At 45.6% G+C, this 18,128-nt stretch overlaps 2 protein-coding genes across 3 annotated transcripts in view; one reads left to right on the top strand and one right to left on the bottom strand.

Moving 5' to 3' along the window:
- Positions 1 to 18,128, top strand: part of PAK5 (p21 (RAC1) activated kinase 5) — a 159,598-nt gene that overhangs the window by 562 nt on the left and 140,908 nt on the right. The window contains exon 2 of the mRNA XM_063391484.1: positions 125 to 197. Within this exon, the coding sequence (XP_063247554.1) occupies positions 149 to 197 (49 nt within the window). The 5' untranslated portion in view covers positions 125 to 148. The remainder of the gene's footprint in view (positions 1 to 124; positions 198 to 18,128) is intronic.
- On the bottom strand, positions 3,539 to 18,028 carry LOC134547481 (D-beta-hydroxybutyrate dehydrogenase, mitochondrial-like). Of its 2 annotated transcripts, XM_063391487.1 has the most exons (4): positions 17,600 to 18,028; positions 9,938 to 10,090; positions 7,094 to 7,224; positions 3,539 to 4,549 (listed from the first exon to the last, which is right to left on the bottom strand). In XM_063391487.1, exons 1-4 carry the CDS (start codon positions 17,931 to 17,933, stop codon positions 4,202 to 4,204), a joined length of 966 nt encoding a protein of 321 aa, XP_063247557.1. In that variant the 5' UTR covers positions 17,934 to 18,028; the 3' UTR covers positions 3,539 to 4,201. The 2 variants fall into 2 exon arrangements, with proteins under 2 accessions (XP_063247557.1, XP_063247558.1); XM_063391488.1 differs by lacking the exon at positions 9,938 to 10,090.

Genomic DNA, 18,128 nt, shown 5'->3' with positions numbered 1-18,128 from the left:
GCAGCAACATTGCCTGTTTTGCTCCTGGCCAAGCCTGGCTGTTGAATTACTTGCAAATCACCTCTAGCATTAGGAAATAATAATAAAAAAATACTGTTTTTTGATGTGAAATCTCTTCTGCCAGGAAAGTGGTGACACAGCTGGATGCATGTCCAACAGCATGGAAAGGCGTTTGATGAAAGCCATGGGACTGTGTGGTGAGTCACAACGAGAGAAAACATTGTTTTACCGTAAAGTTTCATTATTTACCCTGCAAGAAGTGCCATTTCTACAGCAGCTATTTCATGTTAGCACTCTGTCGTACAAATTGGCTGGATTGGTAGTGATGCACTGTCTCACCTTGGTGGATTGCTTTCCTCTTTGGAAAACACAACATCCAGGCCCTTCTCTTTCTCCTGGGTTGCACTAAATGGTTGATGCAGACATGGCACAATAGAAGTTTCCTGGCCTGTTCTGTGTAAAATTTTTGCTTTTGCTGTTGCCACAAATAAGGATACACATGTCTTGGCCAAAGGCCCAGGGTAAATTCTCCTTTCTCACTTTGTTGAGCAGCACACATGAAACTGCCATTAGAAAAGTTAGCACATGTATTTTGAAAGTGAGTCCAGTATGAAAATAACTGGAGATCCTGTCTGAAACATCCACATGTCTTTTTTCTGGAAGTTGTGGAAACACTATTACGAATCTGGGTACTTGGTATTTTACCCCAAATGTGAATGTGCATGTAACTGCATGTGTATATGTTTTGATTTTTATGCTTGATTTGTCTTCTCATGGTGATCAGCTTTCCATGAGCTTTTTGAAAGTGATAAGGAGGATTCAAGAAGCAAAACATCCTTTTTCAGCAGCTCAGCATCATATTTGGATGGTTCAAAGCAGTGTGGCTTCAAGAGCAGAGGTGCTACCCTGGTATTAGGGTACTGCAACATCTCCAAAATAAATAGGATTAAATTCTTCTTTGAGAAATTCAGAGTATTCCGTGCCTATAGAGATAAATAAAGCTCACCAAGAAAATTATTCCAAGGTCTGAAGCCTCAAGCTGCTGGGCTCTTTTTGGCTGACAGCTCAGTTTTGGAGGAGTGCCAAGCTGCTGCAGGTAAGTGAGTGGTATGGTGCTGGTAAAAATGTAACTGAGTGCACTGGGGAAGGAAAGGTGTAAACTGCGCAGAGCTTTGAACAGACCCTGGGGCTCCCAGGGCCAAACCTGGGAGACAGGCGCAGCACAACGTGGGCACAGTGTCCTCGAGCTCTGGTACAGCCCCAGGGGTGTCACTGCTGGGTCCTCACCTGAGGGCGGTGCTGCCCAGAGCTCTGATGTGCTCTGAGTTAGCCTTGAGCAGCTCCCCTCCCTTCCCACGTGGGACTTCTCTCTCAGCCAGGCAGGAGCTTCTGGGACAATCCAGGAGGTGCTCCACTGGCTTCATGGTTCCCTGGATGAATGCAATCTGTGGAGCCCACAGCAGATAGGTTTGAACCACTGTGTCTGATAATGAGATCACCGCTAAATCATTTCCAAATCAAGATTATCCCAAAGAACATTTATTACTGAGGAGCACCCCCTGTTTTAAATACTCTTAAACATTGACCTCAATTGTTCCTGGAACATACATTCTTCCCCATGATAGGTAAAGCCCCCATTACTGTCATGCTCACTTTGCAGCTCCAAAATCATGTAATACACATGAAAACGTTTCACTACTGATGGGTGCTTCCAGATATTGAAACTACAAAGGCTGTGAAGTTTTGTTTGGTGCTAGCAGAAGGTGCCAGGCTGAGAGCACCACACAATCCCTCTTGGAAAAGCTGGGACAATCCAGCTGGCATCCCCTTGCTGTCTCTGGTTTGTGCTGGGTTTTCTCTGTGGGTGTCAAAGCACAAGGATGCTCCAGCTGTCCCACAGCTGGCCTCTGGAGGGAGGCTGTGCACCACAAGGACTCTCGGGCTGGAATGCAGTTAGTTTCCAGGTCGGCGGTTAGATGGCAATGAAATACAAACTGCCTTATTTGTCTTATCAGTTCTCACCCTGTCACTGTATCCTGTTTAAAATCCTGTGCACTGCAAGTTCTCTGTTTTCAAGGTGAAGGAATAAATGTTCTGGAGTCTTTGTCATCTTATGTTACATGAGGCTACGGATATATTGATCACATGCTTCACCCCACACCCAGCAAATAAAGAATTTCCAGTTGGAAGTTATTTTGTGTCTGTAAGGCAGATCTGGTGGCTGGTGCTGGCTCTCAGCAACTTAGTGCAGTAGCTTTTGAAATGCCAGTGGAAGGGACACTGTAATGGAAAGTGACATTGGTTTGGGGGCAGAGATCAGCACATGTACCCTGGGCCCGATGGAGAAACATCTGGGCTTCAAAGCTGCTTGTGGAGTCCAGTGCTGCTTACTGGGACGAAGGGTAATCTGCACAAAGAACAGCTAAGAGCATGAAAGCAATGCTCCCAAAGCAATGCAGGGCTGCTGAAATCCCCGAGGTCAAGCAGGGGGAATTCCTATAGAAGAAATTGATTGGTTCAGTTGGAATAAGCCTCATTCCTGTTCCCTTGCTTGGCCTTGCTCAGTTGTGGTTAAATGAGGAGAGGGATGATAATCATCTGATTATCCTGCTATTGACAGTCTGTGGAACAGTTGGGAGCCCAGGCTTGTCCTCTTGCCAGTGCCAGCTCCAGGGATGGGTTCAGCATTTGGAAAGAGAAGTAACATGTTCCACAATCTCCAACAGGTGCAGTGGCTGTTCCACTGTGAGTGTGCCAGGAGAGAGCCTGGAACTGTCCCTCTGTGGGCTCATCTCGCCTTTGTTCCTGATTCATACTGCCCAAATTACCCACCAGGAGAGAGCATAAATCTTCTCAGTAATTAATTAAATATGTTAGGAAAGGCTTCCCAGGTACAGGGGGCAACTTCTGCTTCAGATGTAAACTTACAGCAGAGTCTTTGGTTTGATATAGGAGGCCTGGCATGGGGGAAGCTAATGATCAGTGCTGCTGCCCTGTATCTATCATTATCACCACAGCTGATACCAGCTCTTCTGGGATCTTTGGGTCCTAAAGTTCTTGGATTTTGTGCCACGCCATAACCAAGTCAAATTTAAAACTGTATGTGTAAACCAGCAATCTTTTCCACAACAATTAGTAGGAGAGTGTTAATGGAGCTACTGTGATCAATTACTCTCATAGATAAAAGTTACTGATGCTTCCCTTTCCTGTTAGTAGGTGTTCTTTTCTTCAGACCTTATTCCTTACAATAGCAGCCAAACCTAAATATGTTCTTTTTGAGCTCCAAGTATACTAGTAAGTCTCCTTGGTGTTTAGCTCTCCCACTACACTTCACATGACACAAATTTCCACATTTGGCTAAATCTGAAGGTCGTTGATTAATACAGACATTAGATAAAAGACAGAGATTATTAAGGATTAAATACTCATTTATAAATGGAATATGTAACTTGTTTTCTGAAGTCTGTGATATACTGGCTTTGTTACAGATTTATCCAGAACACCTGAGAAAGGACTGAACTGTCATTAGCCAAAACAATGTTTTCATATTACAACTTTATTATTCATAAAATCATGGAATGGTTTGGGTTGGAAAGGACCTTAAAGATCATCAAATTCCACCCCCCCGTTGTGGGCAGGGACATCTTTCACTAAACCAGGTTGCTCAGACCTTCAAGACTTCGTAACTTGCTACAGCCATTTAACTCCATTCCAAGTATTTCAAGGTCCAATGCTCATTTCTATGACTTTTCCATTAACCTCTTCCTATCACCCCTAAATAAATGGTTACCCAGGTTTCTACAAGTAAGGGCTTTTCATCTCTGCTGCAATGACTTCAGGTGCACAGCTGGCCCTGTAGGACGTGCTCCATTTTATCTGCATCCTGTCTGTAACACAATAACCTGCTATTGCTTTAGAAAGAGATGTATTAAATTTTCCAGGCAATAACCAAAGCGGCTTAAGTGGATGGGGTTTTTCCACAGTGGAGAGATAAAGTTACTCAAACAAATGATTTAATTTTACACAAGGTCCTGTATGTTTTTCCCCAGCAATCAGTGGCAGTTCTGACTGGGGAGACTCTCCAAAGTTTGTATTGGTTAATTGGTGTCACTGTACTGACACACGGGGGCATTAAATTCACCTCTGACTTTCACATTTTATAAACTGCCTCACCTGAGTCAGTGAATAGCACCACTGCAGGCTACGCAAGTTTCACTTTGCTCAGAGCATAAGACAGAACAGAATCCATCACAACAGTGGGGAACAAAGCACACACAAACACCAGAGCCTTCTCCTTCAGCTTTGCCACCATGTAACGTGCCTTGGGTGCAGGAGATGTTAGAGCATCCACCATAGCATCTACAACCTCATTGCCATTAGTGCTTCCCTCACTGAGGATGCTGTTGAAGAAGTTTGCCCGCTCTTGGATGTACTCCTTGTTGTAAACAGCCTTTTCCTCTTCACTCAGTTCACTCCAGATCTCTTCGGCACTGAGCGGCGGCTGAATTTTTGTGGAGCGTGCGTAATTTCCTGGCTGGATAATACAGACCTGAAAGCGAGATAGAAAAAACTTATCAAGGTGCAATCAGTCATTGTGAATTCAGTTAAATACTATAGTCAGTAACACAGATCAAAAGCTCTCTAAAGACAGCCAGAAGATGATGCTTTGTTGAAATTTTAACCCTGGAAACTTGACTGAAATCAAATATATTCCTGTGAAATATTTTAAGATTGCAGAGGTGCTTTATTCTGACTTCCTCATTTCCCTCCGATGTTAATATTCTTGTTTTGACTACTCAGCACAGCCTCACCGAATGCAATGCAGCACCTTTGATTGCTGTAGAATGCTTAACAGTATCAATGTTTTGACAATACTGAAACAAAGCTTTTCAGTATGACTTTGATGTCTCCAAAGTGGAATACTTTGGATTTTTCACTCAGTGGAGAACCTTGCAATTGATCATTTTTTGACCCAGTTTGGGACAAAAGGAGATATCAAAGGAAATTATCAGGTGCTGGGGAAAGAAGTGCTGTTTTCCCCAAGCAGGTGTAATTAAAAGTAAACTAGGTCTTGTCAGCAAAGAACAGGGGGACCAGAGGTCCTGCTCTGCCTCTCACAGAGGCCATGAGCAAATTTCTGTAGATTTGTGCACATGGATTTCAATGAAAAGCACACAAGTCCTTTGCTGCTCCACATGTTTTCTTTGTGTGTTGCAGCTGTTCTGCTCCCTTCTGAGCCTTCCAGGGAGTTTTGGAGCAGGCTGAGCATTCACAGCACACATGCTGCTCCTCAGTTAGCAGCAGCCTTGTTCAAACTATTTGTAGATATGCAACATTAAAAGCTCCGTGGCATTTAAATGACCTGATTTCTAGAGACTGCAACACAAGGTGAGGAAAGCCCATGCTGAGCTGTGTCAGAGACTTGGGGATCTGACAGGCATTCTCTGGGAAGTCTGTGATGATATAAAATCCTGATGTCTTCACTCAGCACCCACCCAGCAGAGGCTCCCACCTGTGTCAGTCCCTGCCTGCGGGCCTGCACGGTGATGGATTCGCTGCCCTCAGGAGGATTGGGGTGCAGGTCCTGTGCACAGGGACAAGGAAAGGATGCAGACACACTCGAGCAGAGGAATGCTGTGCACAGCTGGAACAGCTTCTTGCTGCCTCCAGCAATTTTGTCCTTGCATCCTCACACAGCATCCTCAGGAGCCCTCCCTTCTGGTACTGTTTAGAAAAGTGTTCAGTGCCAGCCAAATAGTAAACTTCCCACTTTAATTGTTAACAAAGGGGTTTTGAAAGCTTCCTTTTTTGGAGTTGGCTTGGACAGAAGGAGAGATGGTTTAGTTTTTGCCCTTCCCACACCTTCTGTAGCCTTTCCACTGGAAGACACACACTTTGTTTCCTGCAGGCTGTCAGCTTGCCTGGCCAGAGTTCAGTGGGACAGAGCCATAGCTCCAAAGGCTCCTTGCCACCTCTGTGCACCTTTCTCCTGAAAGGACACAGGATGACAGAGCAGTGCAAGGGAGCACAGGAAAAAGGGACTGTGTATTTTGTAGGCTCTCCATAGGGTAGGTTCTCAGGCAAATACCAGCCAGCAGTTTGCATTCAGTGAGAAACAGAAAAATACCTCTCAAAGATACTCCAGAAGTGTTTGTCAGCCTGGCTCACTCAGTTATGTGCTGGGACTACTGCAGAGGTGGAACAGGAAAAATCCCAAAACAGCCAGAGTAGCTAACCTATTAAACTAAGCCCTTGCATGCATTTGAGATTATCCTCAGCTAATCAGCAGAAATCTTCATCGTGCTGTATGGTATTAGGATGTGTAAAGTCACTTGCATTTTACAGCCCTTCATATATACCTGACAGGGGTAGCTAATAGATACATAGCTGTAATATTTCCCAACACAAAGCTAATGAACAATGCTGTAAATCTGTACACACAAACAGTGCCCCAATGCAAACCTGCCAGGGAAGACTTTGAGGGTTTGAGAAAAGTGTTTCAGCAGTAGAGTGACTCCAAGGAAAAAGCCCAGTGAAGCTACTTAGTGATCTAAGCTTCAGGTCTGACTATTAGAGTTGCTTAGAGCACTAAGAGCACTCTTAGAGCCTCTTAGGTTAAGAGAATAAAAACATAACTACTCTGCACAATGCTGCCTCTTGCAGCGTAGCTGTTCTCACAAAAAGCAAGGAGCTGGTGTTGTGAGAGGAGAGAAAGAACCCTTCAGGCAAGTGACAAGCCTCCTTCTGGCTGCACAGCACTCAGTGTCTGAACATTCGGGTTCCTCACTGCTGTTGGGAGCTCAGGCAGGCTGTGTCAGGAAGCTTCTCCACTGCACACGATGTGGAGAAAGGGTGGAAGCTTCAGTGCTGACACACAGACCTGTTACCCACCAGCTTCTCACAGCCAAAAACATCGCCCAGGCCTGCTGTTCCCAGTGATTTCCAGCTGATTGACTAGCCAGAGAAAAACCACCTCTTTCCAAAAGGAAGCTGCACCCATGAATGCAGTTCTGATCTTTTATCTTTGCTACTTTGTTTCACTCAACTCATTACATCACTAACATGGTTTCCAGGTTCTTGTTACATCACTTACCTGGACACCAAACTTCTTCATTTCCAGTCTTAAAGCATCACAAAATTTTTCAATAGCTGCCTTGGTCATAGAATAAATGCCATTTCCCAAAGTAAAATAGGCAATGATGCTGGACATGAAAACAATACGTCCTAAAAAGAAAACAGTACAAATAATATAACTTCACTCTCAGTCTTTACAAGGAATCAATTCATCTCAGTCTTCTGAGCTGCTAAGGATGTGGTGTTTAGCAGGAGAGTGTTTTACTGCACACTGTGCCAGAACTGGGCAGTGTCACTGTGCAGTCCCAGCACAGAAGGGCACTCAGCTCTGTTAAACAGAAAACTTCTCACAAGAATCTTCCACCTAGTGACAGATGTTGGACAAAATTCCCAGTGTGCTGCTTATTCCTTCTGAGCCTGAGATAGGATGAAAAAGATGCAAACAAAGCAGTGCCCTAGAGACTGAAAAATAGTAGTAAGAGACTGTGCTAGTAAGAGGAGAAGGACTCCAGAGGAGAAGGAAGGTGATTTTCCCTGAGGTGGATATATGGTTACTGATATCATTTTTTTCTGTGCTAATGGTGTCTCTGCACTGAGACCTGGTTTTATAACTGTGCATATAAAGTCCAAGCCAGACTGTACAATGATGAGCTTCACCGAGGAAATGTGGCTTGCCACATGTGTGCAGGTTTACAACACCTTAAAATGATTTCCCTGATCTGTGCTGCTTTGCCCTCCTTTCTAACTCCTGCTGAGTGCAGGCATGCCTTAAATAGCAGAGATTCCTCATCTGAGGCACTGGACTGTGGTTCATTTCACAGTCCTACCATGGGGTAAGGAATGTCTGAGTGTGGATACACAAACACCAGGTGAGGCAAAGATGGCCTTGTCACTGACAATACAGACAACACAGCTGCACTCCTGTTGCTGCCACAGATGCAGACAACATCTGGGCCCCAGAGCTCACCAAATGGAATAGGGTTGGTGGATATCAAAAGGTGTCATGGGAATGACAGTGATAGCTGTCATTCTGAATTAGGCTCCCTGCCTTCCTGTGCAGCATCCCAAATAAATCTTATATGCAGTAAGAGGAAAATAACTACCAGCTTGAAAATAACTACCAGGTGATCAAGATGCTCTATCAGCTGGCCTGGCCAGCTGGAATAGAGGTGGGGAAATGTTGCTCCTCTCAGGGTGGGATGTTTAAATCCTAGGCTGGAGGGCACTGCCTCCCTTTACAAGTATTAATAACTGTATTAATAATTCTGAAGGGTTTCTTGGAATGGGTGCACATCCATGGCAGTAAGCCATGTGTAGGATGACCTCTGCCTCCTTTGTCCCATAGCTGAGAGGTCTGGGGCACACACCCAGGATGTGGGACACCTCATTTAACTTCTCTTTGTTCCTAAGTGAATTGAAACCCAGCTTCCCCAGGAAAATGCTCTTGTGTCTGTAATTCAAGCTTTTCATCTGGAGAAAAGAACTTCACTTTCACTTGTTGTCCCCAGCACATAAGCTTTAGCTGTCCTGGTTGTTCCTGCTGGAAGGTGACAGGAAATCTAGGATTCTTCCTGGCATTCTTCTTGAGTGCCTTGGCCTCCTCTCCTACATAGATGGCACTTGAAAATGGAGTGCAGGAGTTAATCAAGGAAACACTCACAGCCCTGAGAGAGATACAAAATGTTCCTTTGAGCTTTGAGGTGTGTGTGCAGCCATCCAGACCCAAACCTTCTAAAGGTTTATACATGTCCTTAATTTCAGTCACACAATTAGTCCCTTTCACTTCAAAGTAACCCTGTGCAATTCCTGGGGTCAGAGAAATGTCTCTGGTGGGTTAGCATGAGAGAGGTTCAGCAGTAAGTAGGGAAAAGAGATGTCTCCCTGTGTAATGGCCACATAACACACTCACTGCGTACACACGATGCCACATTCTACAAAAACACATCCAGCTCACAGTATTTAAAGGTTTCCTTCTTCATGTGTCAGAATATCATCAACCAAAGGCAGCCAAGCAGAAAGACGCAGAATAGCCCAAAAAAAGGGATGCTTTTATCTTGCCAGCAGTTTGTGTAGCAGTGACACCTGGGGGTTCCAGGTGAAACCTACCCCTTCTTGTGCTTGATGCTTCACACAGAGCACAAATCCTCACCCTAAAGAGCCTACAGCCAGAACAGACAAGGAAGAGGAGATCTTCTTCCCCAAACACAGATGGAGACAGGCAGGGAACAAACTGCAAAGCACCCAAGACATGCTGCCATGCTGCAGAGGGCTACTGAACCATTCCTTCTCAGAAAGAAGGATAAAGCCCCCATGGAGGGAGGTTCATGCAAATGCATTTATCCCACTGGATACCCATGCACCTCTACATACTTGAAGTTTCCTGCCCAAGGTCACAGAGGCTCCACAGAGCTGGAACTGGAAGCTGGATGTCTCTAGTTCACCTCTGTAGGGTCATTCCTCCTCTCCTAATTGCCAAACAATAAAATTGTAAAGCCTAAATAACAAAATTAGGCAGTTTAATGGATCTTTGTGTTTTCTCATTTTCAGTGCTTAAAAAGGCTTGCCTGGGCATAATGATCTATGGTAAACATTTTTCCTCTTTTTTGAGTCAAACAGTGAGAGAAATCTTTATTTATAAATACTTTCTTCTATATACTGCAAAGACAGAATCTTTAGGGATATTTTTTCCCCTTACAACTTCACCCTCTTTTCAGGATCAAGTTGCTCTTTCAGGACACACAGAGGGAAGCTGTCATTTCAGTTCAATGAGAGACAATTAAAGCCTCTTTTATAGATGCTACATTACCCTGATTATAGTAAGCTAATTATTCTACAACTCTAAATAACAGTGGATTAGCATTACCCTTGTATTTCCTTAGAAGGGGAAGAAATGCCAGAGTTGTCCTGATGCTCCCAAGGATATTCACATCTGCAAATTTTTCATACGTCTCCATAGGCAGCCACCCCGTCTCGCCAAATGTTGATATTCCTGCATTGTTGACAAGCCCCCAGAAACCTATGGAAGAGAAATGACTCAGCAAACATCTTTAACTGCAAAGCAGCCACGGTTAGATAACAAAGCAACACCACTGATTCGGACCCTTGGAAGAAATTGTTCTCTTGTGTAACATTTTTGTCTTTTCCACTTCAAAGTGCAGGCACCTTTTGTTTAATGAAGAAATGCCATTGTGGTTATAATCTAGACTAAATGGAATCATAGAATAGTTTGGGTTGGAAAAGCCCTTAAAGATCATCCAGTTCTATCCCCTCTCCCATGGTCAGGGAGACCTTTCCTATAAGTCTCAGTGCTATTTAGTAATCACTCACTCTATAGTTGTTTTGAGATATTTATGAATAACATGATCTGGGAGACTACATCTTACTGCCAATGTGGTCTACCATGATATTTTAATTACTTTAATCCCACTGTGTGCTATGAGCAGCTTTGTGAAAATTATATTAAGCAGTCTAAAGGCTAAGGGGTACTATTTTCAAAGTGCCTGACTAATTTAAGAGCCTAAGTCTTGTATCTTTTTCCAATATTTGAGCTCTGATTTCTTCTGAAATCAGCCACAACCAGGTACATGGCTGCAACACTGAGTAATCAAGCAGGGTGAGTGGCTACAGTATTTTTAAAATTTCGTACTTTTCAACAACTTTATTTCCCATGTAGTGACCAGTTTTGGTGCTCAGGAGCCCACTCGCATTACTGACGCACAGAAAGGTTTCGGCGTTTACAAGCAGGAACGCACTGGCAGCAAGGCCTGTTCTGCCAGGGCTCGGTGACAGGAAGCTGAAGCCCTTTAGCCCAAAGCCACAGCAGGTCCCTGTGAGCCTGTGCAGCGCTAACAACCTCGGCTGTGGGGATGCTGTGTTGGATGGGGAGCGCTCGCGGGCTGCAGCTGACAGCGCTGATGAAGCCGTGCTGACTTGCTCTTGCCTGCACAGCCCGTGACTGTGGCTGTACAGCAAAGCAGGGAGTGCTGTGGTGCTTTTGAAAACATCTCTGCTCCTGTCCTCCAGCCCTGACTGACAGCACTGCGAGGGTGACCAGCAGCGGAACTCGGGAGTACCAGGGCGGCCTGACTGGCACGCAAACAGCTCAATTTGCAGCTTAGTTCTGCCAGCCTTGACAATTTTGTTCATGCATTTCTCTTAAAGAATCCTTGTAGGTGTCCAAGGCAAATAATTGTTTAGTCATGCCTTCTACAGGACCTGCAAGCCTGGGGTTCTGGGGAGGCAGAGCAGGTTTTAGTGCCTTTCTTCCTCTAGACACAAGAGTTTGGGGCAAGGGTGATGCTGACCCAGCTGTAGGCTCTCCTGTACCTGTGGCAGCAGAGTTATTCTCAGAGGACTTGTCACCTTAGTGAAGGCACTGCAGAAACCTTTGGGGTGAGCCCTTCTCTTTCTGATCATCTCCAACAAAACCACTGAAATAATTTCACGGTATCTTGGTCCTTCCAGAGCTCTGACAAGAACCACCAATATCAGATTTCATTCGCAACAGTAATTAAAGATGAAACAGAAAATTTTTGGAATTAGTTTATAAATCAGACCACTGCAAGCTTTTCTAACATATACGTACACTCCTACTTGTATTACCTAACGAAATCCATCTTTAAACAGGGAAAGAAACTGTTTTCTTTTAGTCAATGTCTCATTTGCAGCACAAAATATTCAAAATCAGGAATTTATCACCCAGAACTAGGATAACTATATCCTCCAAAGAGAATCAATCACTATTCAGCAACCTGTCACCCAGCAATCCTTGACACTGGACCTCTCTTACATCTTTAGTTACAGACAGACTGCTGCCCTAGTAATGTTGCAGTTTCCTCTGGGCTCACTTCTTTTCCATGGCCCCAAATCTCAGCAGACAGAGGAGAGGAAATAGACATAAAAATTGGCCACAGAATTGGGCATCCTTGACTTCCTTCTTCCCCCTGCTACTGCCATATTGTTTTTCCCATCACCCTCTGGCTTTGTTTCTCCATCTTAAAATGGAACCCAGCCCCATGGGACTTACCTCTCCATAAAATGCTTCCAGATAAATGGCTTAGAGAGCCCTCTGCAGAAGCTAATTATCAGTATTTTTGTACTTGCACGTGATCTGATCTGCAGATGGGCTGAGTGGCTGCACACCCCATCTGCTTCTGCTCAAAGCTGGAGGTTTCTGTACTCAGGGTTATCTTTATATAACCTAGCTAACCACACCCAGACTAAAGCCTGGCATCACAAGAAAAGCTGTTTTCTCATCCTTGCAGCTTTACCTTTTCTAATTAATAAAAGTCATTTTGCTTCTGCTACTGCACCCTGTGCAGCACAGCAACAACACTTGCTCCACATACTCCTGATTTCATCAGGCCTTCAGAAATACAGCCATTAATCTTTAGACCATTCATCTTCTTCCTCTTTCTCTAAACTGTGAAACCCAGAATTTAACTAGCAAGGTTTAAGTTTTCTCTCCAGCCATTTGCCTCATGTGCTTCAAAGCCTCCAGGAGCCTGCTGGTGAGGCCAGCCCGTGCGTATCAACAGAGCTCACAAGGCTCCTTCCTTCTGTGTAATGGCCAAATCAAAAGCCATGAGGAGAAAAATTGGCCTGAGCTGAACTAAAACAGACTTTTAAAGAGAAGATTAAGTCAAATACAAAAAGACACTTTGCACCCAGTCAGCTCAAAACACTCTGCCCTCAAGCAAAACATTTCTTAGGACATTTTGGCATTCCCAATGGGAAATGTTCTGATGTTTTCCAGAATGTTTCCTGCCACTTTGTTTAGCTGAATCAATTCACCAAATCCCACCCAAATAACAAACAGTTCATTATTCCCTTATGTCACTTTCTCAGAATATTTCCTACTTCCTGACAAATAACCTGCCCAGCTCTGTATTCAGGGTACTTGAATCTGCTTTGGTCTTCCTTTCCTGAATGTTTGTGGTAAAAATTAATGCTATAAATGTGCATTCAAAACATCCTGTAAATTACAGGTAACCTAAGAAATACAGCTGGAAATCCTGAAGGAGAAAGCACAAGGATTGAACAGCTAAAGGAGAGTGACGCTGCATTTCCTCAGTGTCCATGCACAGACACATTCAGAAAAGGCAGGTAATGTTTGCTGTGTCAGACTGTCAAAACAGAACTCAGTCCAATCACAGTTTATGAGGAGAGGTGTTAAGACTGTGCTACAGCAGGCATGGAAAACATAAACTGGAAAACAGGACTGGACGTCACAGAAATGTTCACTGATCTCTGTGTTGGGAAAATGGATCTTGACAACAAAGGTTAAAAGATACAGCCATGGATCTAAGAATCACGTTAGGAAACCAAACTTGAGATTAGTGAGGCTTTCTGGAAGGCACATAAGCTCCCCGATAATTTGTACTTCACAACAACTTGACCAAAAGGCCCATATTCAAAGTCCTCATTTAGGCTCAAAAGACATCTGATATTTTTTCCAGAAACTCTTAAAAGTCCTCTTCCTATTAAAGTTAATCCAGCTGCAGGTTTGCAAAACCTTTTGAAAATCAGGTTGTTTCTGTGTTGGTGCCAACACTCAGATAATATCTGAATTCTGCCACACTCTCTAAGTTCCAGCAAGTATTCTTGGGATCACTGATCTTTGGAGTTTCTCCTCTAAGCCTGAGCCCATGTGAAAATGAAAAAGCTCTTCCCTGATAGATTCCAGACCAATACTAGAGGAAACTAGCCAAAGGAAGGAAAGTGTGGTTTGCCTTGTTCCTTTGGAAAAACAAGGAAGGGAACAACCCAATCTGTCTGTGGCAATGCAGGGTGGCAGCAGGCCAGATGAGATTCCTGAGTTATATTTACATCCATTCATGAGTCACCATCCTTTGCTTGGAATATTATGCTGAAACTGTCTTCACTGGAAGGATAATCTATTTCTATAGGGAGTCTGGACTAAAATATTGTACCATGGATGAATTCCATGAATAGAATATCATAATTAAGTGTAAGAGAGTACTTAATAACCTTTGAGTAGGAAGTGGGACTAAAACTAATATCCCTCCATTCCAGCTAGCTAATGTCACCCACTCACAACAGGCAAGAAGAGGAAGAGGAATTCTGGTTTGAAACAGAATAAAATCAGAAAAATTCTGAGGTTTGCTGCAGAGCCTAATAGAATTGCAAATCACTGTGCTCTGAAGTCCTGGTCTACTTCATATTGGCTTTGGATTTCTACTCTTGTATAACACAGACAGAAGATAATGAGGAGCTTGGGCTAATTATGGTTACAGCACAACTAGAAGGCATAGGGAGAACTATATTTTATCCTGATACTCTGATTTTATTCTGATATTTTACACTTTTTTGTGTACATTTTATACTGAATAGTCCACTTAAAGTAGAAAGTCTCTTTTAGTCTTTTGTATGTTTACTTATCCTTGGCCCAGGAAAAAGGCAGATTAAGAGGACTTAAAAGACAGCATATCTGCCAAAAAGCCCTACTAGTGTGAGATGCACAGTCCATGGAAAGCATGATACTGTAATCATAAAGAATATTTAATCTTTACCAGGATTTACTCTGAACTATTTAAACACAGGCATGCAAAAAGCAATGATCATTTAACTGCTTTCTCTTCATTTTGGTCCACCTTCTGAGGTTTCATTTGGAATCCGTGGCCTTTGCACACTTACCATTAGGCCTGGGATTATTGAAGTGACTATTTTGGGAATGATACAGGAATATTTAGTTGATCAGAAGTTAGAATTTAAAAAGTTTCATACCTGTGTGAAACTGATTATAGTTAAAAAGGCAAAAAAGGAGGGAACAATCCCTAAGCAATACCTAGTGATTCCCAGGGATAGGTTCCTCTTCTCAGTTTCTACGGGGAATTGCTGGACAGAATTCTCCTATTGTGAGGGAGGGAGAGACAGAAACAGAAAACTGTCCCACAGGACTTAAAAGCTAATAGTGACATACAGAACACTGCCAGCAGCTACTTAAAAGGTGAATGTTTTCACAGCTTTAAAGCAAGGTAACGCATCATCTACTGTGACCTTTCAACACAATCCTCGGGATCCCTACACCAGTTTGAATTGTTTGTGCAAACACCGAAAGCAGACTTTTTATCTGTCCAATGCTCATTTACAACAGTCTACTGGACTCACCACCCACCCTTTGCTCTCCTCACGACAAATGCCTGAGCTCCATCTGATTCCCACTTTGGTCAGCCCTCTGCTGTGGGCCCTGCATGTGGCTGCCCGTGACCCACCAGGGAAAATGTCTTAAGGTTTCGCCACTGAGGGCTCTTTAATTGGTGACCCATTGAGGCACACGTTCCACTGCCCACCCTTTGTGTAGCACATAACATGTTCTGTGTAGTCACGTACTTTTCTTACCTTCTACGTTCTTTTAGAACATAATTGCAATTAAAAATGGCTCAGAATTCTCTTTCCTAATGAATTTAATTAAAAACAATCTTTGACCCAAATATAAAAAAATTACAATTCCTATCTCTAACAAAGAAATTGGTTCATATGAGAGCTAACCTCCTGTTTAACTATGAAATTGAAACTGTCTTTATAAAAAGGTAAAATGCCAAAGAAAAAACATATCTGTTTTCAGAGGGGCCAAGAATGAACACTCCTACTGAAGTCTTTTGCTTATAGTCTACATGACTATTGTCACAGTTTCTTTACAATTGAGATAAAAATACTTGTGCCTATCTATTTTAGAAAACATGTAGAAGACTTGTAGTTTTAACATTAACATCAGACATTAAAATAACTCCTTAGCACCTTCTTATTTAATAAAAGGAAGAATACTTGATAAATGTGAGTTTCCCCATGGGGCCTATGTGCTACCTGGATTTATAAAACTACTTTTTCTTTTCTGCCTTTGCAGAATACCCTCAAAATTCTGCAGCTGCAGAGCTGCCCAGCCATGGGAAAAGGTTTCATAAAATGTGTGTGCTTGCCCAGCCCCCTGTGCCAGGTGTGAGGGCCTCAGTGACAGCCCAGGGACAGCACTGTGCACTGCATGGGACACCACAATGTGCCTGCAGCACTCCACGCCAGCTGTGCTGAGCGTCTGCCTGGGCCTGGAATTGATGTGAAGGCACATCCACAATCTGTAAGCAGCGAGGACAACCCCTGTTAGTGCTGGCTCTGGACTCTGGGGGCTACATGACAGCATGAGCACAACCACCGCAGGACAGCATAAGCTGCTGGAATTGCAGGATAAATTATGTGAAACCCAGAGTTCCAAGTGACCTGGTCCCCATGGAGCCTTTAGGGGCTTTTGGGAGACATTTGTGTTTGTCTGTAGGTTGAGGAAAGGCCTGAGAGGGGAAGGCTCTGCCTCTTAATAAGATAAGGTCAAGATTAAGCATAAATGCATGTGCTTAATGAGCAATGTCTAGGCTTTTTCTTCTTTCACTTCTCATTCCATCCTCTTCCCAATGTGCTAACGAGCCAGGGAGGCAGAGGCCTTGTATTTCATTATCTCTCTGCATGCCTCATTCTCCACTTTTATTCCCTGTACGAGCAGGAAGTGTTTGTCTGTGATTTGGAGGGACTCTCACTTCTGAGCCTGAGGAAATGTGCTCTGCACCAAGCGTATCCCAGAATTACACTGGATGATTCTTACCCTGCAGTCCCAGTGGAAAAGGAGGTGACTGTGGCCCCATCACCTGCACTGTGTCACATGTGCTGAAGGGATAACCCAGGATTTAGGTTGTCTGCAATTACTCTGGAGCTAAGTCTGTCCATTCCCCTGGGTGCATGCTCCCTGTAGGGTGTATAATTGGCACGATTCCCTTTCAGTAACCTCTCCAGGGACTAGCCTGACAAACCTCCAGTGGTTCCAAGAGCAGCTGCTTTGGTATGGCACGGCTCGCTGCATTTCCTGTACCTATTTCCTCTTTAACAAGTCCTGCCCAGAAACGCATCACATTCCCATCCCTCCAATGCCTGCAGAGTTGTTCTGTGCTTTCTCTCCCGTTTTCTTCTATTGGGTACTTACAGAGGGGCTCCAGGGACGCCCCACTCGGGGAGTTTCTCTCCGCGTGGAAAGCTGAAGCTCCCCCGTGGCGACACTGTCGGCACCTTCACACAAGCCCCAGTCCGTGTACGCACCAAGGAATTTTTAATAAAACCCTGTTGTCATTTCCAACAGAGGTAACTGCACTTAGCCCGTCAGTGAGGGTGCTCTCTCCCCTCAAGGTGTGACAGTCCGGCTGACCCTCTCAGGCAGCTCCCTGCCAGCAGTCCCGGGCCAACCCAGCCGCCGTCTCGGCGACACCGCGTCCGCCGGTGCCTCACGCTGCCAGCAGCGCAGTCCCCCGCCCGCGGCCGCCCCGCCCGGCCCGCCGGCCTCACCTCGCTCGGGCAGGTGGCTGAGCAGCGGCTCCTTGGCGGGCCTCACCTCGCTCGGGCGGGTGACTGAGCACCAGCTCCTTGGCGGGCCTCACCTCGCTCGGGCCGGTGGCTGAGCACCAGCTCCTTGGCGGGCCTCACCTCGCTCGGGCAGGTGGCTGAGCACCGGCTCCTTGGCGGGCCTCACCTCGCTCGGGCAGGTGGCTGAGCACCAGCTCCTTGGCGGCGCGCACGTCGCGGGCGCGGGTCACATCGAGCCGCAGGACGTGCAGGCGGCCGGCGCCGCCCGCCTCCCGCTGCAGCCGCCGCGCCCCGTCCCCGTCGGGGCACAGGCAGCCGGCGAACACGGTGAAGCCGAGGCGGTGGAGGCGGAGCGCCAGCAGGTGCCCGAAGCCGCTGTCACAGCCCGTGATGAGCACGGCCCGCCCGGCCGGCTCCAGCCGCGCCGCCCCGCGCCGACACAGCCGCGCCAGCGGTAGCAGCAGCAGGAGAAGGAGCAGGAGAGGGGCCGCTGCCCACATCCCGCCCGCGCCGCCACAGCCGCGCTGTGTGGCAGGGAGGGAGGGACGGAAACCCGCGGGCAGCGCCCTCCCAGCCCGGCATCCCCTCCCCGCCTGCCCGGCATCCCCTCCCCAGGGCAGCGGCCGCCCGCAGACACCGCCCCGCCCCGCGGGCGCACGGGGAGCCGGGGGTCGCGCTCCGGCCGGTCTCCGGCC

Source organism: Prinia subflava, chromosome 2, assembly GCF_021018805.1.
Source record: "Prinia subflava isolate CZ2003 ecotype Zambia chromosome 2, Cam_Psub_1.2, whole genome shotgun sequence".
NCBI lineage: Eukaryota > Metazoa > Chordata > Aves > Passeriformes > Cisticolidae > Prinia > Prinia subflava.
Note: the sequence above shows the minus strand (reverse complement) of the source record. Positions and strands in the feature narration are given on the sequence as shown.